Source organism: Vidua macroura, chromosome 26 (genome assembly GCF_024509145.1).
Source record: "Vidua macroura isolate BioBank_ID:100142 chromosome 26, ASM2450914v1, whole genome shotgun sequence".
NCBI lineage: Eukaryota > Metazoa > Chordata > Aves > Passeriformes > Viduidae > Vidua > Vidua macroura.
In genome coordinates this window covers 3,194,590-3,222,015 of record NC_071596.1, presented here as the reverse complement: position 1 = coordinate 3,222,015, position 27,426 = coordinate 3,194,590, and the positions used below count along the sequence as shown (strand labels likewise).

The following is a 27,426-nucleotide window of genomic DNA, read 5'->3' as shown; positions in this document are numbered from 1 at the left end:
CTTGCAAATAAATATCCAGAGCGTTTAAGCTGGATCTGTTGCTTTCCCAGGTCTTTTATCCCAGGCTGGGATGTGCAGCAGTACAGTTTGGGGCAGAGAATTGCTGCTGGCTGGTCATCAGGTTCCTTTTCCCACTTTTTCCAAGTACATCCTTAATCCTTGAGGCACCGTGTGCATTGGCTTTTTTCTTCCAGAAAGCAATTTATGAAACGACTTGGATATAGTGCCAAAAAATCCCATTGGGCAATAGCATTGCTTCAAATCCCATATTAGTATTGCCAATTTTTTTTTTCTTGCAGTCAGTGGAGCAAATTTTTGAATAATTATTAAGATATTTACATAGAATTTGGTTTTAACCCCTACATCAGTGGTCTCTGTTAAACCATGAGGAGTCAGACAATTCTAACTGTGAAATGTTTGTGTCCACATCAGTTTTTTTTAAGGCTGGATGATCCCTTGGAGCTGTGATGTGGTGGTTTTATTGCTGGTGAACTTTACATATAGTGACAAAAGAGGAAAGAGACTGTGTTTTTTGTTCTTAAGTGGGGAGGGAAGACACTGGCCCAGCCGTAGAAAGAAGAGAGAATCCTTTGTGTGGATGGAGTCTTCAAAAAGGAAAAATTCAGGAAGAATCCACTTGGATTTGAACATTAAAGTCTGGCTGATGTTTCTATGAAGTTGATTTCAAAGGGTTGTCACAGGGAGTTTTCTTGTGCTGTAGAGGCGTGGGGCTGCAAATTTCCTTCTTCATTTCTTACCTGTGCTTAGAGTTGAAAAAATATTTCCCTATTCAGACTTCTTCCTTTTGCTGGTGCCTGGATTCCTATTACTCAGTTTACCTTCTAATTTATGCTTCATGTATTTGTTCACTTTGCCAGTTCTTTGGTTACTGGTTCTATGAAATAAACTGCCCTGATAGTCAAGAGAGGGAGACTTGCACCCTTGAGAAAATAATCACAAAAAAAGCCCCAACACCTCATCTGAAAAGAATGCTCAGGGCAAAAATTACTAATGTAGTAAATTACTCCTGTCAGCAGAGTCTGGGCAGGAGCGTGGGCTGTGCTCCTGTGCATTTCCAGGTTTTTCTGCTCTCTTCCCAAGCACTACCTTCTCTGGCCATTATTCTTTGCTATCTTCCCCTCCCTGCAACCATTCTAAATGACTCCCTCTAATCCCCTGGCATTAATTGCACAATCTGAGACGAGGTAGGTGTGTTGCTGGCAGCTACCTGAAGAAAACAGCCCAGACATCTCTTCCCTTTGTGATGTCCCAGCACTGGTGTTAGCACTGCAGTCGTGATAGAGGCAACAGGCAGGCACTCAAGATGGCAGAAAAAATGATGAAATACTCTTGTTTTGTAACCTTATACCAGGGAATGTTCCCCACAGTGTATTTCTTAACACTTGAAGCCTACCTTGCTGAGAGGGCCACCAGTCCCCAGCGGAGCTCGGTGCGGTAGGACAAAACTGAACTTGTAGAAAACTCCAACAATTAACCTTCTGTTAAATAAATAAATGATCCTTTGCCTCCCAGTTTGCAGGAGCATGGACATCCGCAACAACCTGACCAGGCTGAACATGCTGGAGAACTGCACTGTGATCGAGGGCCACTTGCAGATCCTGCTGATGTTCAAAACCAAGCCCGAAGATTTCCGCGAGCTCAGCTTCCCCAAGCTGACCATGATCACAGACTACCTGCTGCTCTTCCGTGTCTACGGCCTGGAGAGCTTGAAGGGCCTCTTCCCCAACCTCACTGTGATCAGAGGGACTCACCTGTTCTTCAACTACGCCCTGGTGATCTTTGAGATGGTTCACCTGAAAGAAATTGGCCTCTACAACCTGATGAACATCACCCGGGGCGCCGTGCGCATTGAGAAGAACAACGAGCTCTGCTACCTGTCCACCATCGACTGGTCCAGGATTTTGGATTCTGTAGAAGACAATTACATCGTGGCCAACAAGGATGACAAAGAAGAGTGTGGAGATGTGTGCCCAGGCACTGTGAAAGGGAAGAGCAGCTGTCCCCCCACAGTGATAAACGGGATTTTCATCGAGCGCTGCTGGACACACGATCGCTGCCAGAGAGGTGAGTGCACAGTGAGGGGGCTCAGCTGGAGCTTTGCTGTCAAATTTTGACCTGTCAGGACCTTTGAGGCCCTGGCACAGGGTGCCCAGAGCAGCTGTGGCTGCCCCTGGATCCCTGGCAGTGCCCAAGGCCAGGCTGGACAGGGCTTGGAGCAGCCTGGGATGGTGGAAGGTGTCCCTGCCATGGCAGCGGTGGCAGTGGATGGGCTTTGGGATCCCTTCCAACCCAAACCACTCTGGGATTCTTGGAGGCCTGATAGGTGCCTGCTGATTGCTACCTGTAAGCACAGATTCCTAAAAGAAGGGCTGAAAATTGACCTTAGAAGATGAAGAGAAAACCTTTGGGATGGGTTTGAGCAGTTCTTTCACCCGTTTTTATAAGACATCCAGAATTCTGTGTTTGGTTCTTCTGCAGAGTCAGGAACTGCCCAGAGCTCACCATTTTCATGGGCTGTGAGTGTCTTGGATAACAGTTGGTACTCTGAGTGTCTTTATTGGGGTTTGGGGAGGGAATCAAAGTCCAGACTGACTGAGAGCTTCAGCAGGTGGGGCACAACAGTGGGGTAAAGTCTCAGTGGAATAAACCCCATTCTGGAAAGGTGCAATTCCACCTTTACCAAAACCTTCCTGCCATAAAAAATGTGTAAGATCTGTGGATGGGTGAGCAGCATTTGCACAGAGAAGAAGCTGGAAGCCAAGTCAGACCTGAAGGGGAAGGGAGAAGGAGAAGAGAGGACCTGGATGGGGTAGAGGGTGAAGTAACAGGGCTTCGAGCCCGGGGCTTTGGTTCAGGGCAGAAGCTCACTGCTGTTCAAAAAGCTCACTGCTGTTGCCACCCCAGCCCTCAAATGTATTAGAGTTGCTTTTCATTTCATACAGATTTGTTTTTTTCCAAACTTGGAACTGACCTTAAGCTTAACTTTAATTATATATTGGCTTTGATTTATGTTAAATCCGACTTGACGGGGAGCAAAGTGAATTGAGGTGAGAGTGACACATTTAGGGTTGTCTGCCTTTCTGGAGGTCGTGCATCCAAACGAACCAGTGTGTCCTGAGACGAAATTAGGAAACTTGTGGGCTGGAGAGAAATTCTTGCCAAGCTTTAAAGGGCAGCTCTGAGTGCTAAGTGCCAAATTTGAGGAGGAATTCCTACCAGTATGCACAAACTAATGCAATTAATGTGGTTTCCCCTCTGCTACTCCTCACCCCAAAATTGTCCAGCTTCCTTTTAAAGAAAGTGGTTATTTTTTGTGGCCAGAATAACAGGGTATGAGCAAGAAGATGCAAGTGTGTACGTGTGTTCCTTTTTTAAAATGAAAAATAAGATTGTAAAGCATTTTATTTATAAACTTTCAGGTATGCAGTTACATCAGCACTGAAACCTGGTTTCTTATGCATTTCATGTGCTGTGTTTTCTGCTGTTTCATAAGGGTAACGGTCTAATTGGCACTTCTTTAGTGCCTGGAACATAATGCCCCAAAATTCCTGTGAATTTTCAGGGGCTGTCTTGCAGCAGACTGTAGTGGATGGTTTTCTCTCCTTTAAAAATCGGCCTATTTCCATGAAACCTGGAGAAATGTAATATTTTAATGATAATATTTTACCACTGGGACAGAAATCTGAGCTCCCAAGCCTCTGATGCAAGAGTTTGTTGGAGGACACCTGTCCAGTACCTGCCTCAGCTCAGTCTGTGTGACCCAGAAATGGAGATTTTAATCAGAAAATGGTTTCAAAAGGCACTCTACACAGATGCTCTGGTTTTGTGTGTCCCTTGCAGAAGGAACAGTAGGGAAGCCGTGCTCCTGAATATTTGGGCAGTGACTGGAATGCACTTCCCAAAGCTCTTAACAAGCCGGGCTTATCTTTGTTTTGAACGCTGGGATTTGGACTTTAGTTTTTTGGTAGCCGCTGTTTTGCACGGGCTGGGATCTGTGTGATCCCATGCCTTGTGACACCTGCCCCTGTACTTCTGCAGTTGTTTTGACAGCCTGAGAGGTTTTTTAGACCTTTTTTGCCTGTTTGTGAGTAGCCTTTAGACTCTGAGCACACGCCAGTGGTGGAGATTAAGTGACATTTATTTAGCGAACCTGCCGGTGCAATCGCTGCCTCTCTGTTCTCCTGCCAGCCCTAATGTATCCTTAGCATGTGTAATTGTTTTGTCAAGATTATTAAAAGCTTGTGTGAATTGTATTTTGGCTTTCCTTAGCCTGAAGAGCCTCGCAGCAGCTCCCAGTTGTTGCAATTATATTTGCAAGGGTTAGGCCACAGTGTGCACCAGCCAGCCTGCTTCTGAGTTTGTTATCAAAGCCTCAAGAATTGGTCAAAGCTATTAGAACATAAATTGTGCTAAATGAAGAAAGAAGAGGCCAAGAAACCAAATACCAAGACCGCAAAAACTAGATAACAGTAAACTGTAAAACACCTAAACGATAACCAATCATAGACTCCAAAAAATACAAACAAAAACCAAGTGAACAAAAAAAATACCAATCGAAAAGTGTGTACTTAGTAGTTTATAAAATCTATAAAAGCGTGTTTAATATAAACAATGAGCAGCTTCTGCTTGATCATATTAATCAGTTGTTCAAAAGTCCTAAATTTCCCACAGTACCCAGTGCCCAGGGTATTAATGTCATGAAATCTTTCCCTCTGCATTTCTGCAGCTTATCTGGGAATCTTCAGCAGCTAATGCTGTGCTCAGGTCTCCTGGCTCTCTGGATTTAAGTGTATTCTCTTTGATTTTTTTCTCTTTATCTTCTAACCAGAATGAAATGCAGCAATTTCGGTATCATTTTCAGAGAGAAGTTTGGTTTTGTGTGGAGTTTTTAACCCAGGTTATTTGTACCCCTGGTTTGTTTAATGAAACTTGATGTAGAATCTCCTGGTTCTTTTTAATTTTTTTTGCATCTCTGGATGGGAAGGTATTGCTGTCTAAACTGCTGCCCTGGGACTGGGAAAAACCCTTCAAGGATATGTAAATATTGATTGTTTTGATTTTACAGAGTGGGTGTCAATTGACAGAGACAAGTCCCAAGCTGACCGGCTTTTCCAGCTTGCTAAGCTTGGAGTCTCGCTGGAAAATATTAGGAGATGGGCAAGAAATTTGGGAGAGCACCTGTGGGAAGGCTGGAAAATGAACTCCTGGGGACAGCCAGGTGGGGATTGGTCTCTTCTCCCAGGGGCAAGATGAGAGGAAATGGCTTCAAGTTGCCCCAAGGGAGGTTTAGATGGGAGATTGGGGAAAACTTCTTGATGCTCCAGGCTGGGAGCACTGGGAGCACTGGAGTCCCCATCCCTGGAGGTGCTCAAAGGCACTTGGGGACAGGGGTTAGGGATGAGCACGTTAGGTGCTGAGGGCTGGACTTGATCTTCAAGGTCTTTTCCAGCCTTGAGGACTCTGGGATTCTCTGAAAGGTCTTGTGCATGTGGGAAGTGGCGAAGTTGGGGCTGGAGTGGGGTGCTGGTGTCCCCCATCTCTTCCACACCATTCCCTGCCCTTCCCCTGCCAGCTCTCTGTGGTTGCTCCACGTTATCCCTCCTTTATTTAATTATTCCTTTATTTAATCAGCGCAAATATCCCACTTGAGTCCAAAACTAACTTTTCAGTTATAGCATGGAATTATCTCCAAGGCACACGTCCAAGCCTCTGAATCATCCCCGTAGCTACAATTCCAGCCTGGAATTTTTATTTTTTTTTTCAGTTGGTGATAACAGTGTTCAGGACAACAAAGTAAAGGATTTTCTTACAGACATTGGAGCAAAGGTTGGGGATGAAACCAGTGAGGAGGAACTGAAATCATTTGTGGACAGCTGCACCCTTGGAAAAAGCAGTGGCAGTATTGAGGACTCAGTGTCTGAGTGCCAGGATGTGTAGGTGGATGCACCATGGATTGAGATCTGTTGGGATGTGCTTCCTCAGAATTTTCTTTTTTTTTTTTTTTCTCCTAAATCACTCATGTTGGTGTGAAAACCAAGTCAGTTCAGTTAAGGCCAACTCGTGTTATATTTTGGGTAGGCAGGGAGGGAAATGTGTAGTCTGTTTGGAATTTGGGTCTAGCCTGATGCTGTTTATGGCAGCCAAGTGCTGTTCCTGTTCTGGGGGTTTTGTACCTCTTCACTGACATTTTTAACAGGGTTTTTTTTCACATACACAGTTATTTTATTGCCATCAAAATGTACTTCTTGGTCCTGCACTGCAGAGAGCGTCTTTGCTGAAGAATGCAGACAACAAAAATGCTGGAAATGCCACGTCCTAGACCTCGGTCTGGATCTGCCAAGCATGATTTTCATATTTCACATTTTTTCCACGTCTTTTTTTTTTTTTTTTTCTATATGTCTGTCACTCCTCTTGCGGAAGGAACAATTCCCTCTGAAATAGGATTTCCTGCCAATTCTCCCTGCAGTCAGGCTGCTCTGTCCATACAGAACTGATGGGTTTGACAGTCTAATTAAAAAGGCTGGTTCAGCCTTTTATTGCATGTCGGGTCATGTAGAAATGGAGTAAGGCAATGGGAAGGAAAAGTGGAATGGCCAAATACAAGTTACCAACAAAATTATCTGCAATATCAGTCCCTTGGTGAACACTGAAGGGCCACATTCCTGAAATATAAAGATATCTGAAACAGTTTTTACAGGGCCAAGTAGTGATAGGAAAAGGGGGAATGGTTTTAAACTAAAAGAGGAAATATTTAGGCCAGATGTTAGGGAGAAATTCTCTACTCAGAGGGTGGTGGGGCCCTGCCCAGAGCAGCTGTGGCTGCCCCTGATCCCTGGCAGTGCCCAAGGCCAGGCTGGACAGGGCTTGGAGCAGCCTGGGACAGTGGGAGGTGTCTCTGCCATGGCAGGGCTGGCACTGGATGGGCTTTAAGGTCCTTTTCCAACCAAACCATCCTGAGATTAATTCTATAATTCTGTGAACTATAGGCTTCATTCATTAGAAGATAAGATAGAATTCAAATTCTCTTGTTCATCCTGAATGAAACCTTTGTAGGAATCTGTTACCTGCTTCATCTTGGGGCTTCTTGCTGCCAGGAAATTTGAGTTATTATGAGTGTGGGCCATTTCAGGTCTGTCAGTAGGCTCCTTTTTTTCCCATGTATTGTCTCTCTTTTTTCATGATAGAAACAAAAGTTGTTTCTCCATTAGTGCAATTTAGAATTTGTGGCAAAATACTGACTTTGTGGAAAGTAGATTAAACAGTTTGTGTCCATTGAAGAGGACTTAAAGCAGCCTGTGGAAAGGATGACAGTGTGGAATAATTGACATGCAAAGAGCTGCTATAGAAAGGTTCTGTGTGAAAATAATAATGTTTTTCCTGGTTTTGTGTGGGATTTTTGGGGTTGTCCTGTGCAGAGCCAGGAGCTGGATTTTTGATGATCTTTGTGGGTCCCTTCCAAATCAGGATATTCTGTGATTTATTTATTTATTTATTTATTCTATCACGTTGGGAAACAGGTCTAGAGACAAAGGGATACAACAGGATCTCTCTTTAATTTCCCTGTGATTTATCTGGGGAAAATTCTGGGACAGATAAGGGACAGGTAAGGAACTGAGGAGTTGCTTTGTTCCCAAGTACAAGCAGCACAACAAAGCCCTGAGAAAAGCATTGCTCAGCCTGAAATGTCTTTCAACTGCTGTGAAACAGCACTGAGCACTCTCAGCAAGGCCAGTGCCAGCAGAAATTCTGCAACTCTGAACTTCTTCAAGGCAGGTTTGAATAACAAAGTTCAGAGGTGTGTGTGGGAAACACTTTGTGGTGTTTACTTAGGTAGAAATATTACTTAGCAACAGCTTCCTGTAATTTTTACGTGCTGGGAATTTCTGTAACCATGAGCTTGGTTTTATTACCTTTGTATGGGAAAGGGGTCTCGAAGCACTGAGCAGACTCAGCCAACCTCAAGGGCAAAGATATTTTTAAAGCTTCAAACACAAAGGAAATTTTTCCAGTTGCTACTACATGAAGTGGAAGTGCTCCTTTTATTTGGAGATCTGATAAAGGCTGCCTTTTTTTTTCTTTTCCCTTGCTCTGACAAATGCCAGATGGGAACTGACACCGGATAATCTCACTGGGGTGTCTGTGCTGACCCTGCCAAGCTTCAGTTTTATTGAGGGCCCATAGCTGGGGCAGTGGTGACACTTTGCCAATGCTGAGACATCCTAAACTAATTCACTTGAGCTTATTAAGAGTAGTTAAGAGATTTATGGTGCTTGGGGGTTGTGATACAGCCCAGAATTGGGGGAGAAGGGGTGGGAACAATCCCTCCTATAAATGACTGTTTAAGGATGTGCTCCTTTGGAAACACCAAACAGAACTGAGGAAAAACTGGAGCAGCTTTTCTCCACTGAGCTGGGGTGATGCAAGGCTGTAGGATTTCATTACAAAGGGTCTCAACTTGCTGAAAAATCCCCACATGTGCAGCTGAGCTGATGTTTCATCAGGTTCTTCACTGCTGCACCTTTACTTAAATTTGGGCTCGGAAGTGAAGATTTTCTGCTCCTGCCCCAGTTCCCAACCAGCACTTCAGAAGGAACTGTCTGACCCATGTCGTCTTTAGAAATGTAAATACACAGAGAATTCCTCCCCATAGTTGAGAGATCTGAGTTCCTGTTCAAAAATCTTGTCAAGGCAAAGGTTTTTGAAGAGTTAAGAAGGAGAACGAGGTATTTTGCTGCTGATACAGTAGAAACTGGGCAAGTTCTCACCTTGTTTGCTTCAAGCTGCTATTTTAATTCTTCCACCCTTAGCCTTTCCCAAAACCACTTGTTATTTGGGCTGGTGTCTGGGCCCTCGAGGAGGCTGAGAGGAGTTCAGTGCCTTACGTGCAGTGGTTCAGCACTGAGGACATTCAAGGTGTTCTTAAATCTCTGTCTGATCCTCAGTGCTGACATTGGCTCCTTGGGACTTCCAGAGGTGCTTCAGGTAGAACTTTTCCCCCTTCAACAACAGTTCCAAGTTACCTTTTTGTGCTTAAACAATTGAACCTGCACTACCCCTTGTTAGATAAAAACCAGGAGATCTGGCAGACACATTTTTTGGGAAATGCTGCTCTCTGGGTGCACAAGGGGGAAGTCAGAGAATGTAAAAAATAGTAATAATAATAGTGAGTGACAGAGTTAACATGTGTTGGTAATGCATGAATGGGAGAGCAGGAAATGGTTCACCTGCTGTGATGTGTTTGCTCAGGGAGGAGAAGATGTGTTTCATTCAGAGCAAATCCTGCTGGATGTTCAGGGTGCTTGTGGATTCTGTATGTTTTCTTTCCTTTACACCTCCTTCATGTAGGCAGGGCAATGAAATTGTGCATTTAAAATCTTTTAATTAATTGTAAAAGTATTCTAAATTGTGTGCAATTCAGATGTCCCTTCCCGGATTTAGGCAAAATGAGCAGAATAAATGTAAGCTGTGTGATGGGACAGCAGTCTCTGATTTTACAGGGAAGGGACTGGAAATCTTTGTTGTTCAAGGCTGTGAAGGGATTGTGAACTGGTGGGTCTGTACAAAGAAGTGCATTCAGAGTGTGTGAGCAGACCAACTGAAATATGTCACTTGGCAAAGCTCTCTGAGACATCTTTTCCTATCAGGAATTGGATTTGACAGGGATTGCCTCTGTAAATAATTGCTGTGCTTAAAAAAAATCCCAACAAAACACCAAAAAAACCCAAAACAAAACACAAGAAAAGGTCAAAACCCCCCAGGTGTGACCAGCACAAAGATTGTTTCTAACTGAAAGGTTGAGGATTTCAGGACCTTTTGATTAATTACAGAGCTGGGGAATAACCAGCCGTGTCCTGGAGGAAGCAACACTCACCCTCCTCGCAGCTTGTAACAATAGTTGGGTACAAGTTCAATGATTAGGCTTCCCAATTATATCCTATAATTGTCTGCAAATTCCCATTGAGGGATGTGAATGAACTTGCTGGGATGTTTATGCTGCTTAATTGAGGCTGTTGGTAGGTGGGAACAAAAACATTGGGTCAGGGGTGTTGTGGGGGTCCTGGCTGGGATTGCCTGCTGGGGATGAGCCTGTAGTTAATCCAGTTCCTGCTTTGCCCCCAGCTTTTGTCTGGCATTGCATAAGTGTGCAGGGAGATATGGATCCCAGCCACTGCCTTGTCTTTATTTGTTTTTTGGATGAGGGTACTGGGGGGCACGGGCTGACGTCGCTGCAGGTTGTCAGCCTGGCTTTTCTTTTGGCTTGTGACACGTAAAACAAACAGAGAATTAACTTTGGCTCCGTGCAGTGCTTAAATGCTGGCTGAGTGCTTTAATGGTTTCATGTGAAGAGTCTGGATTCCTTGTGAATCTGGGTTTAAACTGACAGAACAGGGCAGGATGCTCGGCACCTGTTCTTGTCCAGAAAGTTTTATAGTTGGAATTGGATGCTCTGTACTAAGAAGGAGCTTCTGTACCCTCAGCAGGAATTCCTTAATTTGAGATGGTGTTTGTTTCCCTGCCTCCTGGGCACCTTGAGGAGTGAAGGCTCTGAGGAAGATGATGTTTTGAAGGAAATCCCACCAAAGGGTTGGAAAGAAATTCCAGTTAGAATGGCATTCAGCAGAAAGTTGGGATTAATTCTCTTCAGCATGTTTCTAAAGAACTCAGGGTGTGTGTGGTTTTGGTGCACTCCAGAAAGAGAAATGTGATTTTAATAATGTGTATCAGGTCAGAGGTGCCCTTTTCCAAGGATGCCAAGAACTGCTCTGTTGGAATTGTAACTCAGGCAGTTTCAGCTTTTGCAGAGCTCAGCTCCCACTCTGCAGTTGCTGATGCACTGGCAGGTGCTGGATGGGTGAACTGTCAGGAATTGTGACCCTTCTCAGGAATTATGCCTCATTCGTAGGCACAAGAGGGTGGCAGGTATTTAGCAAGACTGCTCTGATGAAGAGTGTATAACTTACAAGGTCTTTTTAGTCTGTTTTCAGTGCAGTCTGGAGGCTTCTGGAGCTGCACGCATTGCGCTCTGGTCACTTAGGACTCCCACAGGATCAGTGCTGGTGTGTGGCCACACTAGAATTTCAGGGCCCTGATGTGATGAGCTGAGCCTGAGCTCAGCTTACAGCACAAGACTGATGGTTTTAAAGTCAGAGTTAAGGGAACTTGGGGAGCAGGTTTGTCAGAGGTCAGGGAAAACACCTGCGAGCAGAGCAGCGACGTCTGCGGTTCTGCCCTGCTGCTCCCTCTGCTCCTCTCAGCCCACTCTGGTCTGACCCCCGGGCACGATTCTTCATTTTGTGGTTTTTAAAATGGGAATTGTCTGGGGCAGGGAGGGAGGAGGTTGGTCCCAGTGTGTTCATCAGAACAAAGCCTGTTGGACTGTATGGTGTGAGGAAGGGAAGGGAGCAGGCAGGTTTGGAGTTGTGTAGCCGTAATTTCCAGGCCAATTTTTGGGTGTTTTTCTCTGTTTTTGTAGCTGTGGGAGATGAATTATGCTGAGAGCACACAGCTTTATTACTGCAAGGCTCTAACCCCATGAGCAGGGGTCCCAGGGCAAGAGCTTGGGCTCTCCACAGCGTTCCAGAGGGGCAGGAGCAGACACTCCTTCCCTGTCGAGAGAGGGGAGTTGGGTGCTGGGATGTGATGTTCTCACACAGCGCTTTGATGACACAGAATGGGGCTCTTTGCTGACTGATTTTGCCCCACGGATGTGAAGAGCCCAAGTGTGACACCGGGTGTTCCAGGGATGGATTATTTGGGGTCTGTGGCAGAGCTGCTGAACTTGGCAGTGTCGCTTCTGATAACGTGAGTGAGACAGCGTCAGCTTCTGAGTTGTTTGCTCTGAAATATCTGCAGGAACTGAGAGTTCACTCAGCAACCTGCAGCAAAAAAGTCAAGTTCCAGCTATTGCACTGGCCTGGGCACTGGGAAATCCCTCACACAGAGGCTGCAGACAAACTCTGTTGTATCAGCAGCGTTTTATGATTGATAAAGTACATAAAGAATGTTTGCACTTGAAGGTGGGCTTGATTAGAAAATCTCAGGGATTGTGCAGGAAGCCTTACCCCTGTGTGTTGGTTTCCCAGGAGTAAGGCACGTGCAATTCCACAGACAGCACAGGATAACAAAGCATTTTTCTGTTTCCATTTTCAACTTCATTAAGCACATCCATGTTGTGCTACGGCACTGCAAGGATTTTAATACTTCATGAGCAATGAAAGGATTCATTAAAATTTGAATATCAGACAAATGTTCTTCTTGTCTTTTCTGCAAAGACAATCCAATTATATTCTCTGGGTAGTGCAAACATTGAGCAGTGCTTTAATGAAATGAACAGGACTGTTTTTTTCTGGTCTTCAGTCTTTTCTGAATGTCATCTCTCTGAAATCAGGCTGATGTGTTTACACAGCTTCAGTTTGGGATGGAGGAGTCCAAGAGCTCCCTCTAAGTACCCCTCAAAAGCTCCCAAAAGCCAGAGAGGAAATGGAGCTCCTCAGTGTGATGTCTGAGTGTCTGAAAGTCTCGCCCAGTGGAGCCTTAACAGGGCTTAAAGGAATAAGGCTTTTGTTTTAAAACAGTACTTGAAGTGAAGCCTTTAAAGCTCAATAAACTATTTCTCTGTTCCTTCAGTTCTGTGGATTTTAGGCTCTGGGAATCTGAATACTCTGTATCTGGCAAGGGGAGCATAGCACACAGGACAGTCTTACCTGGAGACTTAAGGATAAAGTAATTTATGTAGAAACTGGTGCTTTATCTGAAACAACTTCTCACCTCATCAGCATCTCTACAATTACTAAATTAGCAAAATAAATGACATGTGTAGATTTTCCTTAGGTTTCTCTTCCACACTCCGATAACCTTATCTCCAGAGCTGCTTAAATAATTTGTGTTTGGCTGCTCTCTCAGTGCTTGGATATCGAGTTTCTAGTCCACAAAACCAGTCCATTTGAACTGGGTATCTGCATCGAGCGTCAGTTTTTGTTCTGGGAAATATGAAATGTTCTGCTTTGAGCCTGTACAGTGTGTGAATTCGGTGGGTGTGATAAGAAAAACGTCCCCGTGTTTTGCATGGCTCCGGCGGCCAAAGGAGGAGCAGCCTCGTGATGCTTCTTGCTCATCAGCACCAGGGAAGAGCCTGTTGTTTTTCCACATGCTCTAATCTGTGATAACAAAAAGAACTTCAGATTGTGTTTTTCAAACGTGCTGTGGGTCTCTCTGTGCTCAGATTTGCCAGTGACTTTCTGTGCTGTCTGTCCACCCAGAGCCTGATTTGAAGTGGCTCTGGTTCAAATCCGCGCCTTGTTCTGGTTCTGGAGGGGGCTGAGCAGGACTCAGCAGTCAGCTGGAACCGAGGGTGTTGCTTTGCTCTGGGTGTTCTGCTTTGTGGTGTTCTGGGTGTTCTGCAGAGTGCTGGGTGTTTCTGGGGTACTGCCAGTCTCTTCTGGCACTGACAGGTTTTGGGCCCCGCTTTGTGACCTCCATAAACTTCAGCCGGACGATGCAGGAAGGGGTTCGAGGCAAAATGTAACTTTAGTATAGATTGAAACAAACAACCATCAAAAATGTCTTAGGTAGAGTATTTGAGGTGGCCTTGGACAGGTGGATGGACTGGGTGGCATCTCCAAAACTCCTTGGGCTCCCTTCCATTGCCAGATTGATCCCAGTGCCAGCAGCTGCGAGCTGAGACTTGAAACCTCTGGAGTTTGGTGAAAAAAAAAGACTCTTTGTCCCTGGAGAAACTGATATGGCTTCAAGTTGCTTGTAGAGGAGAGTCCCATCTCTTTTTCTTGCTTGGTAATGCTGATTTGTGTAATTTTTTTCCCCAGAGGGCTCTCTCCATTGTAAGGTGATTTCCCCAGTAACTACCCCATGAGGGATCTGCAGGTGTGTGGCTGTGGCATCGATTAGAGAGCTGTGAATAATCCTAATTGCTCTGAAGTGGACAATGCTGATGGCAGCTGGTGATTAGACCATATCTGAGTCCTGTGCTGATAAAGTGAAGGTTTTTAGCACCGTGGCACACGCCTGCAGGGGTGGGGGATGTCAGCAGATCCTGTTCCTCCCGATGGCCCAGCATTGATAATGGGATTTTCACTACTCCTGCACTTTCCTGTGACCTCAGTGACAGTCAGTTTTATTTTAAGAGTTTACCATGGTGTGAAATAAAGCAGAATTTTCACAATTCTGACCATTGACAGTTGGAGCCATCAACTGTTGTAGGATTGAGAATTCAAGATCTCCCCAGTTCAGTGTAACTCTGGATGATTCAGTTCCCTTGTTATTTGCCTTGTTGAGATGGCACAACTAGTTTGGCATTAAATGCCTTCAGATTACAACTTTCTCTTGCGTAATTTACAAGGAGAGATAGATTAATGGCCTCCAAGGGTGGCTTGTGCAATGTAGTTAATGGTTTTTTGTTCTCGTCTCCAGTCGTTTGGTTTTCCTCAGGGTTGTGTTTGTGTGACTTTTGGTCATTTTTATAATTTCTCATTTGGCATCTGGGTTAGAGCACAGAGGGATGTGGCACAGTCACAAAAAATCCCAGAGATGAGTGTGTTTGTAAGGAGAAGCTGTTAAGCCAGTGGATATCTGGGAAGAGCCCAGCTGGATAATTTGTGCAGTGCCACATTCGTATACAGTGAATTACTTGAAAATGGGCATTGCTGGTATGCCAAGGATGACGAGGGCGAGTAGTAAATAAAAATACATTGCACATTGCTTGGCTCTGCAGGCAAACAGTATCTATTTCAGTCCTGCTAAGGAAATTCTTATGCCTCGAAATAAACCGTGGCAAGCGTGTGTAGAGCTTTGGGCAAACAGGGGAGGGTGTGCAGAGGAATGGGCAGGAGCTGAGGAGGCCACAGCTCGAGGAGTTGAGACAGTTTTATACAGAACTGATGGATTTGATACTGGTTAACAAGATACTGCATCCATTTCTTCTTTACACAGTTCAGATATTGCTTTGGAAAAAAATCCTGTAGGCTCAGGGAAAACTGAAGTGATGCCTGTGAAGTGTATGAAGGCACAGTGCAGTGTGGAGCTCCGTGTGGAAGTCAGTGGAGGATGGATGTGTCAGTGCTCCTGTGCTCCTGGTGAGCCTGGATTTGGGCAGCTTGCTAAGTGACTGTGTACTGAACAGTTTGTGCACCCTGGTAATTTCAGGGAAAAAAAAATCTGTTTGGTAGAGCCAGGTAACTCTGCTTCCTGGGAAAATCTACCTTTCTGTGCACACCTGGCTGTCAGGTGATGCTTTGCCTTTCTCTCTCTCCTCATCCTCTCTGGAAGGTGAGGCAGGAAGGGGAATCTGGAGCGAGGAAGGAGGATCTGGAGTGATCCCCTTCCCTCTCTTTGTTTTCAGTCTCGTCACCCACAAACACAAATTTGGTTTTAGTATCGATGTTTACAATTCGTGACTGCGCCATGAAATCTGCCCAGAAATCTTAACCTCTGCCTGACATTTCTGTGTAGATCATTAGTTATCAGCATAATCTCCTTGTGGTTAATCTTATACTTCCGCCCATTCCATTGCCTTTCTCAGTTATGGACAGCTCCATTTTTGCTGTAAACTTGTTTTGGTGTACATTTGTTGTTTTCTGTGTTGGGATTACGTTTATATAACGTATCTAAAATTCCATCTTTCCTCATCCCCACGTGGCAGCATAGCTTTCGTTCTTTCATGCCTTGTTTACTCCAACATCCTTCCCCGTGGCCTTGAGGAAAGGAATCTTGTCCCTCCCTTATCTCTGCAGAAAGCAGAGCTTGGATGTTTTGCCTCGTGCCTTGATCCTATCATTGCTCCTCATTTTCAGGATGGGCTTTGTAGGTAAAAGTAATAACCTGTCTTTGGAAGAATCAGCTGGACCTTGCTGTTAAACCATCACCGAGTCCTTGTGTGTATCTCCATTTGTTCTTTGTTTCATAGAATCACAGAATGATAGAATCATGGAGCATTCTGAGCTGGAAGGGACCCACAAGGACCATCACTTATTTTTAGGACATGCCTGGACCACTTTCCTGTGATTTGGGGTTGCAGTGAGTGAGCAGGTTTGGCAGGAGCAGGTTAAAGTGAACAGGGATGTTTACAAGATGCTGTACATTGGAAAGTAATAAATAGTTAAATATTAACATGAAGCTTTCATGAGGCTCCCAGGTGGCATCAACCGTTGGATGATAACACCAAATCCTTGGGTTGTAATAAAGATTGAAATTTAACAAACCATAACAACAAAAAAAAACAACTTTATTGTTGTGACTAAAATTACAGTCAAGTCTTTACAGGGAAATGCCCCAAATTAACGTTAAAGATTCTGGTCTTGGTCTAAATTACAAGTCGTCTCTTCTGCTGTACAGAATGAAGTACAATATTTTGCCTGAAGATGTGGTGTCAGTTTTGGGGCTGGCATATTAAAAAAACCCAGCTGCCAAGCAGAGGTGGGTGGTTATTTCTGATCCCTTACTCTAAGCTCCCATGTAATTTTGAACACAAAGTACAAGGAGCAGGCTTGACCTGCTTGCCAGAGAATGGCACAACAGCACTGTTGTAGACACTGGGTAAAGTATTTACAGCTTCTTCTCCCACCTTTAACAGTTGCTGCTGTGTTTTCAAATCAAACTTTGTGTTTTGGTAGTTTGGGCTTGATGGCCAACAGCTTTGCTTGATTTCTGCAAGTTGTTTGTACCTGCATGGGGAATCAGCTCAATTGAAAGGTGCCAGGAGAATGAAAACAGACCTAGTCTTGAGTTTTAATTTCTTTATTAATTCATTTTTTTTCAGTGTGAGGTGCTTTGCTCTGTAAGTCCTGTTCACTAGGGGTTTGCAGCCATGGTGTGAACACCACAGCTTGAAAGGTACAAAAGGAAAATGTATCTTTGATCTTTGTTCTGTCTGGGCAATATTAGGGATACTTGGGTGGGAAACATCCAGTTCTCTGTGTAAATAGTTGGGGTGACAGAGGAGAGCAGGAGTGAAAACCTTCAAGGGAGGGAAACAGAAAGGTCTAAAAAATCCATGAAAATGAGAGCCTGTTCTGGGGGGTTCAGTGGAAGAAGATGAGGACCTTCCATAGCCCAAGAAGTCCTGTCCCTAAAAATAAGAGATGATACTGGGCTGCCAAACTCCATCCATGAAATCTGAATTTGCACAGGACTTGGCACACCTGGGCCCTGCCTTGTGCCTCGGCGTGGAGCTGGAGAAGCTCATTTGCAAAGGTTGTCACTTCCTAAGACGATGAAGAACGAGTGACCAAAGGCATCGTGGGTCCATTGAGGTTGATGACTCCTCCAAGCTGCACCATATTGAGATGACCTACATATATTTTATATATTATATTATATAAGCAAAATGTGTGTGTCTACGTACATGTGAGCTCCTCTTACCACGTTTCCCATATTGCTTGTCATAATTCACATAGGAGTAAATACGTATTTCCACAGAAATGCCCCACCAGCAGGTGTAGTGCAGAAGATAATGAATTACTCCTCAGTTTAAACAGCAGAAGGTTGGCAGAGAGGAGGCTGTTTCTGGAGAGATCTCCTGTTATCTGCCCCTTTCCTCTGTAAACAACTGAGCTCAACCTTTCCCGTATCTCCATTCAACAACTTCTTCCACAGACCTCCACTATCACACCAGGACAAGGTGACACGGCTCCAAACTCTTTTATCTTGTCTAAACTCACATTTGCTGATCCTCACAGGTCCAGCATCCCTGTGGGCTTCATCTGTTCCCGGCGGGAAGCGGCCGAACCCCGGCTTGGAATATCTGAGACATTCCGTGTAGCTCCAGTTGAGCACATAATTTGTGGAAGGGTTGGGAGGAGAAACAGTTTTTTTCCTTGTCCTTACTGATAGATGAGATAAGAGGTGTAATGTTGTCCTGAGAAATGTCAATGGGAAGAGTTTCCTTGACGTTGTAGTAAGTGTGTTGTTTTTGGAAGTCACTGTCCATGGGAAGGGAGGCACCTGCAGTTAATTTTATCTGTTCCTGTGTAAATACAGACCTCCTAACGTTCCCAGCTCACAGTTCAGAGGGGTCATGGCATTATGTACTGTAATATCTTATTTTATAAATAACACTTTATTTTAGTGCTGATTGTAAAATCTGGGATTTATTTGGCACTTGCTCCTTCCCGAGCGAGTGCTGAGATCTGCAGCCTTTTGTTGTGGGTTACAGCCCTTGAGTCGATGCCTTTTGGAAGGGCTGCTCCTTGGTTGTCTTTAGGGAAAAGGAAGGGATGAGTGTTGTTAGAGCAGCTGAGCTCTGGGAATAAGTGACATCAAATTTGCTTGAGCATCTCGTGATTATTTCCTGAATTTTGCTTGACCGCTGCGGCCAGTGCCGGGCGTTGCCGGCAGGATTTTGGTATCACTGTGTTAGCTTCCTATTTTTTGTTTTCTTCTAGTTACTCCATTTATTTTGTAGGTTCAGGAAGGGCTGGAGGAGCTGCTGTTGTTTGTCACCAAGGCGATCAAAAGTCCTTGTGCTTTTTACAGTCCACTGGAGCTCTGCAGCCCTGTCTCTCCCAGGCACGTTTCTGCTGCTGGTGGGGTTTGGGGTTTAGGTTTCTGCCTCTTTGGCCTCTGTGACATGAAGAAATAATTGAAGGAATAAGCCACAATGCAGTGGGGTTTGTAGTACACTGGTTTTCTTGCAGCAATCCTCTGTCCACCCACTCTGCTGTGGATTTTAGATTTATTTTTTACTTAGTCTTCACCAGACACAGTTTTGCTTAATTTAATAGCTGTTTTCAGCCTTACGATACATTAGTGCACTGGGATTAGGTGTTGTCTTGATGTGTTCAGATCAAATAAATGCTCACAAGAAAGTAGATGATCATGAGTGAAAAAATTAATAATAGGTTTAGGAATAAAAATTACATTTATAGGACAAATGGCATTTAACACCTGCCTGAATTAGGGATCTTCTTGACTGGAAGAGAATGAGTGAAAGAGCAAAAGCTGTCGAGTAAAAGATACTGTGTATGTAGAACAGGATTTCATACATGATTTTATAAGGAGTAAGACCCATATGGATTTCCATAGCAGCGATGCTGCTCAGCACTTGCAGCAGGAAACAAGCCCAGGCTCTGTAGTACTAAATTAAGATCACATGCTTGCAACACACTGACGAGTTACTGCCGGGGGTGATTAGTCCTTGGGTTTCCTTTTTATTTTTTTTTCCTTTCCTTGTTGGTTTTGTTTTTGTTTAGAACCACAAGAACCCATTGCTGCGGAGGTCATTGCCGGGACTGTACCGTTAGGAAATGAAATTACGGTTCCCTCTGCAGCCGTAACTCCAGCAGGACTCTGTGTGTGTGGGGATAAATTTATATGTCACATCTCACAGCCATTTACAGTAAGAGGGGAAGAAAAGCCACAGGGGCGTGCAGGGCGCTGCGATCCTGTTTCTGTGGGGCTCTGCCTTTGGCTTCTGTGCGTGTGCCCGTCATCTAACATGACACCAGCCCAGCCCTGGCACCAGGGCAGCCGTGGCACGGCCAAAACAAGCCTTTTTCAGCCAAAACAAGCAATTTTCAGCCAAAAAAAAAAAGCCATTTTCAGCCGTGGCAACGCCGCCTTCGTGCCGGCTCCCTCCTGCCTTCCCCTCCAGCTTATAAACACCCCGCGCCAATTAAACGCCGCAAAACCCACGGCAGCCCTTCAGCTGCATTAAATGGCATTAAATTGCATTAGGCTGGTGATGTTTTTGGGTGGTGGTGGGAGGCCAGGGCTGGCTGGGGAGCTGGCAGGGTTAAGGCTGTTTGCCTTGTGCAGATAGCGGGCGGTTGGGTTGGATGCCTCCCCTGCGCAGGCAGCAAATGCATTGGCTGAGGTTGAGGGCGGTTCTCCTGCCGCAGTTGTTTTGTGTCCTGGACTCCGTTGGATCTGGAGCCTCCTAATTGCCTTGTCTGTAATCAAAATAGAGTTTGTGTAAGGCAGGGGAGAGGAGCTGGTGGTGCGAGGAGAGTTTGCTGCTCGCCGCCGGCTCGGCCGCTGGACGCTGGACACCCGTGGTGGCCCAGGTTGCCTCCACTGACCCCCATCCACTCTAAAAAAATTACCTATATTGCACTCTAGAAAAAATCACCTATATTCACAACAAATCAGTCCCAACACCATGTGGTGCCTGGACAGCACATGTGCAGCATCTTGATGTTTATGTGTGTGGTTCAGAATTTGTCCTTAATGAACCGTGTTCCTCTTACCCAACCCAAACCTGTGTGAACACCCACTTCAGCTCACCCAGGATGTTGCTATTAAAACCCAGCAACAGAGCTATTAAAACACAGTGGCAGAGAATCCCAAAGGAACAGCAAAACTTATCCTGAATGGTGTTTTTTCCCCTCTTTTTTGGACAATTCACCATTTTATTTACAGAAAACAAGAAAAAAGACTAAACACCGAAGTTTTTAACAGCTTAACGCTTAATTGACTTGCCTGTTAAATACCTGGTTACCTGTGCTGGCTCGGGAATGTGTTTACAGTCTCAGTGAGTGTTGTTTCCACCTGGAGCACGGGGAAGTGCTGAAACACGGGAGCGATCCGGAGGTAGAAATTCCTTTGCGCTGACTCCGCGGCCGCCTGTCCCCCCGAGCTGGGCCCCAGCAGCACGAAGAAATGTCCGTTTGAATCTCTAATCAGAAAGGTTTGGAAAAGGCATTGTTCCCTCAGTCTTGGGAGCCACGCTAGCAGCGAGTTAAACATTTATTTGCCCCTGGAACGAGAGGTTGGAGCCCCTCGTGTCGCTGCGTTTCTCCACGGGTTTGGTAATGTCAGGTTCTTGGTCGGCTTTGGGACAGGGGTGTTAAACACCCAGTTCCTGCAGATGTGGTGAGGCAGCTTTGTCCTGGTCCATGGCCCCACAGCACTTTTTGTGGCTTCTGCCCCTACCCAGCACAGCTGTTCCTTTGTCCCCTTGCTTGGGCTTGTGGAGTTCCCTTTGGACTTTCTGTGAGGAATGGGGGAGTTGATTTTTTCCCTGTGCCGATTGTCCAAAGTCTCCCACAGCCTTAAGCAGAGACTGGGGGCTGTGGCTGAACCTCCCCTGAGCCTCCCCACATGCCAGAGCTCCCAAAAGGCCACCTTGGAGTCACAGAATATCCTGAGTTGGGAGGGACCCACGAAGATCCTCGAGTACAAACACCCCAAAAATCCCACCCTGAGCATCCCTGGGAGTGGTGCCCAAACACTCCTGGAGCTCTGGCAGCCTTGGGGCCAGGACCATTCCCTGGGGAGACAATTTTTTTTGTGCAAAAAGGCAACTCTCTGTGTGCCATGGCAGTTACTGGGGTCTGCAGACCTTGGTGGAGATCGGTAATGAGGTGCACAAACCTATTCAGCGTTGACCTGCAGTGAAAGCACAACATGGCAGCAAAAAACCCAAACAAAACCCGTGTTTCTGGCCCATCTGAGTGACATAACCTGGAGTAACAGTTGTAAGAAGCCATAGTGAAGATACTCTGGAGAGGTTTTACACGACTGAGGTGCTCTCTAGCATGCAGACTTCGATAATGTCATGACATCTGCTCAGGATCTTGGGTAATGAGGATTTGCACAAAATGGTGATTGAATTTCTGGTCTTGAGTGCTTAATGGAAAAAGAGCTGTTGCCTTGGGTGCTTTGCTTTCTTCGAGCTGTCTTTGAGACATCAAAAGCTGGCGGAACAGGAAAAAAGAGAAATGTTAAGAACGTTTAAAAATAGTTTAATTGTATCTTCTGAAAACCTTTGGAGTGGGGACTTTCAGTGGTTTTTGCCCTGTGAATACTTGCAGCTGAGTTCAAAATGTGTAAATAAGCACAGGGCTTTGAAGATTAGTTTCCATAACAAATTAAATAAAAATATTGTGTGACAGAATGTTAAGTAGGTGCCATGTGTCACCGGGTGCTTTGCATGAGGGCCGGCTTTTCCCAGTTACCTGGCTGCTCCTTGGAAAACAAATGCTGTCTTTTGGATACTTTAAACTTTGTAGTTCTTGAGGATGAAAGAGGCAGGGGAAAACTCCCTTTGTGAGGAAATGCTGGTGAGGAACACTGGGAATTGTGCTGCACTCGCCCTCCAGCTCCCACAAACCATTCCTGCATTTGCTTCAGTGCTTTGCTTCCCAGCTGGAAGCTGAGCCCGCTCCAGGGAGGAACCAGCCAGGGCAGGATTCCTTGCAGGACGTCTCTGTCTCAGGGGAGGTGTGGGAGAAACAGCCCAGGCTTTCCCCCTGCTCATAAACCTTGATATTCCAGGCTGGAATTAGTAAGTTTGATAGTGCTTTGGACTAAATTCTGGAATTTTCTGTTGCAAATATTTCTAATAAACTGCAGCCAGAACACCTGTTGCTAGACTGTGCTCACCTCTGTATAACCATTTAAAATATCCATATATAACCTGGCTTTTAAAGCAAGCTTCCCATTTTATATTTAGTCTAATGCAAGGTGTTACCTGCAGGTTGCTGCTATTTGGCTACTGCATTTCAATCAAGTACTATTTGTGACAAGTTCACAAAATAAGACCTGTTGCTAGAAAAGGGAAAAAAGATGGAAAGGAAATTAATTCGAAACACATTCCTGTGCTTTTTGTAATGGATGAGTGATGCACAGAGAAAACACCTGCACCGAAGGAAGCAGTAAGATATTTGAGATTAAATTGTCCTTGTGGTAGAATTTCAGCTTTATCCATTTCATATTACTTCAAGGGATATATCAGGCTGGAGCAGACCAGAAGTTGCTCATCTTTACTACCTCATCTAGTCCTGCTTATTCCGAGAATGGCATTAACAGCTTTAACACACTTAATTCTGCAATCTCCTACCATGGGGTGGAGGGGGATTTTCTTCCTAACACAGCTGGGGGTTGGATCATCCAAACATGTTGTGCTGTGGATCCCACATGCTGCTCCTTTGGCTGGATAAAACTTGACCAACATTCCACTGCTGGTCTGCTCAGGTGCCTTGACCAGAATTTAGAGGTAACATTTCACCTCTGGACATTGCTGTGTCAGGATAAAATAAATAATAAATAAATTAATAAAGCCCCTCCTGCCTGGGCACTGAGTGTTGGACAGAAAGCTGGGGAAATGCTGAGGCAGATGGTGTTAATTCAGGATTTATTGCTGTCTCCCTTCACCAAGGGGGCTCAGGCAGGACATCAGGAGCTGCTCAGGTGTTCCCTCAGACAGCACACTCTGGTTTGGTGAGGACAAGGGGTGTCTTGATCTGCATCTTGGCAATTCACAGCTGGATCTCAAAGGCTGTGAGGATGAATCCAGGTCCCTGTCCCCCATCTAAAGCCCTTCTTCTTCTGAAGCCCTGCTTGGTGTTGGTGTTGGCTCTTGGAGTGCTGATTTCAGCTCTGTTCTCTTTCCTGACATGAAGTTCTGTGGTGTGTTCTGGATTACAGAGTTGGGTTTGATCCTTTCAGCCTCGTTTGAACCTCTCAGACTGAGTGTGGAGAGGCTGAGGGGCAGGACTGACCTTGCCCCTGCAGCTTCCCTGGGTTTGTTCCTCCTGCCCTCCTGCTCCTCCCCGAGTTACTCACGGTGTTTACTCTGCTTGGTTTTGAGTTCAAAGCCCAAACCGCTCGTTAAAGGTGTTGTGGGGTGCTAAGTAATGAGTAATTAAAAAGAAAACCATAAAAACCTCAAGCAATAACACTCGTGGGTGCCCTTCTTTGTGGATTTGTTGGGAGAGCCACTGAAGAGCTCGTGTTGGTGCCAGGGCTTCCTCCAGGAAACCAGGGACAGGGTGACAGACAGATGGGAAGCAAATCCTGATAAAGATGAAGGGTTGTGTAAAAGTGCTGTTGGACACGTGTTATTTGCAGTACTGCTGTAGGAAACTTCTGTTTTTTAAATGGAGAAACAATTTAAACTGAGTTTTTTAAACTGAGAAACAGTTTAAACTGAGAATCTTCTGGCTGAAACTGGCTGTGCCAGGCTGGGAAGCTCTTGGTGTGGAGTCTCATCACTCCTGAGCTTCAGAAATGACACCAGAGCTGCCAAGGCTCCCCTGGAGCCTTTTAGTGCTGGACTGAGGGAGCAGGAAAACTCAGTTTTCTTTAGCAGATGAGCATTGATGAGTTGTGATGATAAGATGCCTCAAAAATGTTCTTGAAATGTGGAATTTACACTGAAAGGTGGAGATGAGGCAGAATTTACACTGAAAGGTGGAGATGAGGCAGAATTTGCACCAAAAGCTGGAGATGAGGCAGAATTGACACTGACAAGTGGAGATGAGGCAGAATTTGCTGAAAACTGGAGATGAGGCAGAATTGACACTGACAAGTGGAGATGAGGCAGAATTTGCTGAAAACTGGAGATGAGGCAGATGCTCCGTGCTTGCCCCTTCGCACAGGAGGCTCCCAGGACAAGCAGGACCAGGTGTCACCTCTCTAAGCTCTCAGGGTCACTCGTGGCCAGGCTCTCTGTGACACTCACCTGCCTCTGGTGTTTTTCCTCAGTCTGTCCCCCTGCCTGCAAGTCTCAGGGCTGCACGGCGGACGGGCAGTGCTGCCACAGCGAGTGCCTGGGGGACTGCACGGAGCCCAACGACCCCGACAGGTGCGTGGCCTGTCGCAACTTCTACCTGGACGGGAGGTGCGTGGAGAACTGTCCCCCTGGCCACTACCGCTTCGAGGGCTGGCGCTGCGTCACCTTCAGCTTCTGCCAGGAGCTGCACAACAAGTGCAAGAACGCCCGGGAGTCGGGCTGCCACGTCATCCACAACAACGAGTGTGTGCACGAGTGCCCCTCGGGCTACATCATGAACTCCAGCAAGTGAGTACCTGGGCTGCAGGGATAAAACTGGGGCTGGGCTGGGCTTTGCTCCTCCTTGGACGTGGGGTTTGAGTGCTGTGTCAAGACCAGGAGGTGTGGCAGGCACATTCTTTTTTCTCTCAGGATTTTTTCATAGAGGAACATAGAAGAAAGAAAGAGAAAACTATTTCTATTTCTACTCCTTGTTTTTCCCATTTAGAATGTGTTTAGAGAATTGTTTACCTGGGGTGATTGCTTGATTAGATTCTGGTGAGGATTGTTTGAGCCTGATGGCCAATCCAACTCACCTGTGACTGGACTCCCAGAGAGGGTCACGAGTTGTTAGGGAGTTAGATATAGTAGTTAGAAAAAGTAGGTATGTAGTTTTAGTATCTCCTTTAAGTAGTATATTAGTGTATTATAGTATAGTTATAATAAAGAAATCATTCAACCTTCTGAACTAAAGTCAGATATCAGCATTCCCACCAGGTTCACCTGCATTTACAATAAGGAGGAGTTTCCAGCCTTGGAGCAATCACCTGGTCTGCTTTAATATGATTTACAAACTAATACCTTGCTAATTCAAGCCATTAAAAGCTCTCCCTGCCATGGGCTGGTAGTTTATTCTTCCCTTGCTTCCTGTCGAGTTTGGAAAAAGTGGGAAAGGGAGATGGAGAGAGGATGAGGAAGAGCATCCACAAGCTGGAAGGGTCTCCCTGTAACGGCGTGGGAGGAGGGCAGTGGAGAGGCTTTAGCAGCCCTGCTTCCCTCCCCTCTGGAGCAGCCTCAGGGCAGGGAACCGGGCTGGAAAAGCACAGCAGGGTGAGGTCGTGGCTAATGAAGAGAGCACAGCGTCCTCGGAGTGCTCGTTCTCAGAATCTCTGTGCCTCATCCCTGTAATTACTTTCATTGAGCAGGTTCAAGCTGTGCCAGACATAAATGCACAGTGTAACAAACAAGTGTAGCACGAATCAAAGCAGGGAACAGCCATTCTGTCTATTCCCAGGGGGTTTTGACAAAGGAATTAAATAATTTATGGTGCTGAGCTGTTTATCACTGAAAACTTGGTTGTTTGTCCTGCATTACCATTCTATATTGTGGTGAGTCAGATTTCCTATGAATATTGGTCACTTTGTGCTTGCATGTATTTGCTCCTGCCATAATAATTTCAGGGAATTCACTCTTAACAGGACTTTTTCTGCCATTTCCTGTTTTGCTTTTCCAAAGAAGCAACAGGCAGCCCCCAAAGTAACTGTGCTGCTTGTGCAACAGCCCCATGGCCTCTCCTGTGCTGTTCCTGGCTGCTGCCAGGGACCTCACACTCTGCTCCCTGCTTTTCCTAGAGCATGTCTTTCTCTGAACTAGTTGGGAGCACATTCTTGTGGTGGTGTGACCAGGGCAAGCCATCAGCTCGTGCTATTTAAGCAGTATTTCCCCAGAGCACAAAGCACATTCTTGCCTTTTTTTAAAACAACATTGTGTGCAGTCCTCAATCAGAGGATTCCCAGATGCAGGGCCAGCTCTCCACTCATCAGTTACACGTTTGGTTAATGATCTTGAGATGGATCCTGGGCTGGGGTCAGTTGTCTTGAAAGCCCTGGGATGGAGAGCACTGGGCAGCATCGTGGCCAGTTTCCTCTTCACAATAATTCAGGGCTCTTCATTTTGTTTGGTAGGGAGGGATGGAATGGTTCACGTTTGAAGTGTGGAAGTGACAATTTAAGACCATTTAAATTTCTCAGCAGTTATTTTCAAGGCCAGGTTGGACGGGGCTTGGAGCAACCTGCTCCAGTGCAAGGTGTGGAAAGGGGTTGGAATGGGATGAGCTTTAAGGTCCCTTCCAGCCCAAACCATTCCATGATTCTGTGACTCTCCTTTGAGTCCCTAAAAAGCAAACCCCACGACATACCATCACTTCAGATTCATCACTCTGCTTTTGGGCCCTGCTGGGGCCATCCTGCCTGACCCCTGCACCCCTCCTGTGCTGTTTTGCAGCCTGCACTGCACGCCCTGCGCGGGGCCGTGCCCCAAGGTGTGTGACTTTGGCAAGGAGAAGACCATCGACTCGGTGACGTCGGCGCAGGAGCTGCGGGGCTGCACGGTGGTGAATGGCAGCCTGGTCATCAACATCCGTGGGGGAAGTAAGTGGGCACGGCTGGGCAGTGGGCAGCACGGGCTGGCAGCCAGGGAAACCCGCTGCCCTCAGCTGGGGCTCTTCCCTTGCCTCTGACCACCCTCAGCCTTGGAGGGACCCAGAGAAACCAGCACAAAGCAAAGGCTTTCATTTGATGGTTTTTGTTAATTGATTTTTGCCACTTCTGGTGAATTAACATAAAGAAATTGGTTAATATTAATGTTTGGGCTTTAATTGTTGAATATTAATGCTAATTGTTGAATATTAATGTTAATTGTTGAATATTAATGTGCTGTGTGGGTGTTTCTCTCTGTGATACCAGAAAGCTCTTCCCAATGTTTTCCTCTCCGTAGATAACATAGCAGCTGAGCTGGAAGCAAACCTTGGCTTGATAGAAGAAATCTCAGGTTACCTGAAAATCCGCCGCTCTTACGCCTTGGTTTCTCTTTCTTTTTTTCGGAAACTCCATCTGATCAGAGGAGAGACGCTCGAAGCTGGGTGAGTTCTCCCAAAAGTTGCTTTATTTGAATGCTTTGAA

General features: G+C 45.7%; 1 protein-coding gene across 1 annotated transcript in view; it reads left to right on the top strand.

Annotated features, from left to right (window-relative positions):
- Positions 1 to 27,426, top strand: part of INSR (insulin receptor) — a 57,360-nt gene that overhangs the window by 6,586 nt on the left and 23,348 nt on the right. Inside the window, exons 2-5 of the mRNA XM_053999270.1 lie at positions 1,534 to 2,085; positions 24,460 to 24,775; positions 26,750 to 26,895; positions 27,242 to 27,386. Of these exons, the coding sequence (XP_053855245.1) occupies positions 1,534 to 2,085; positions 24,460 to 24,775; positions 26,750 to 26,895; positions 27,242 to 27,386 (1,159 nt within the window). The remainder of the gene's footprint in view (positions 1 to 1,533; positions 2,086 to 24,459; positions 24,776 to 26,749; positions 26,896 to 27,241; positions 27,387 to 27,426) is intronic.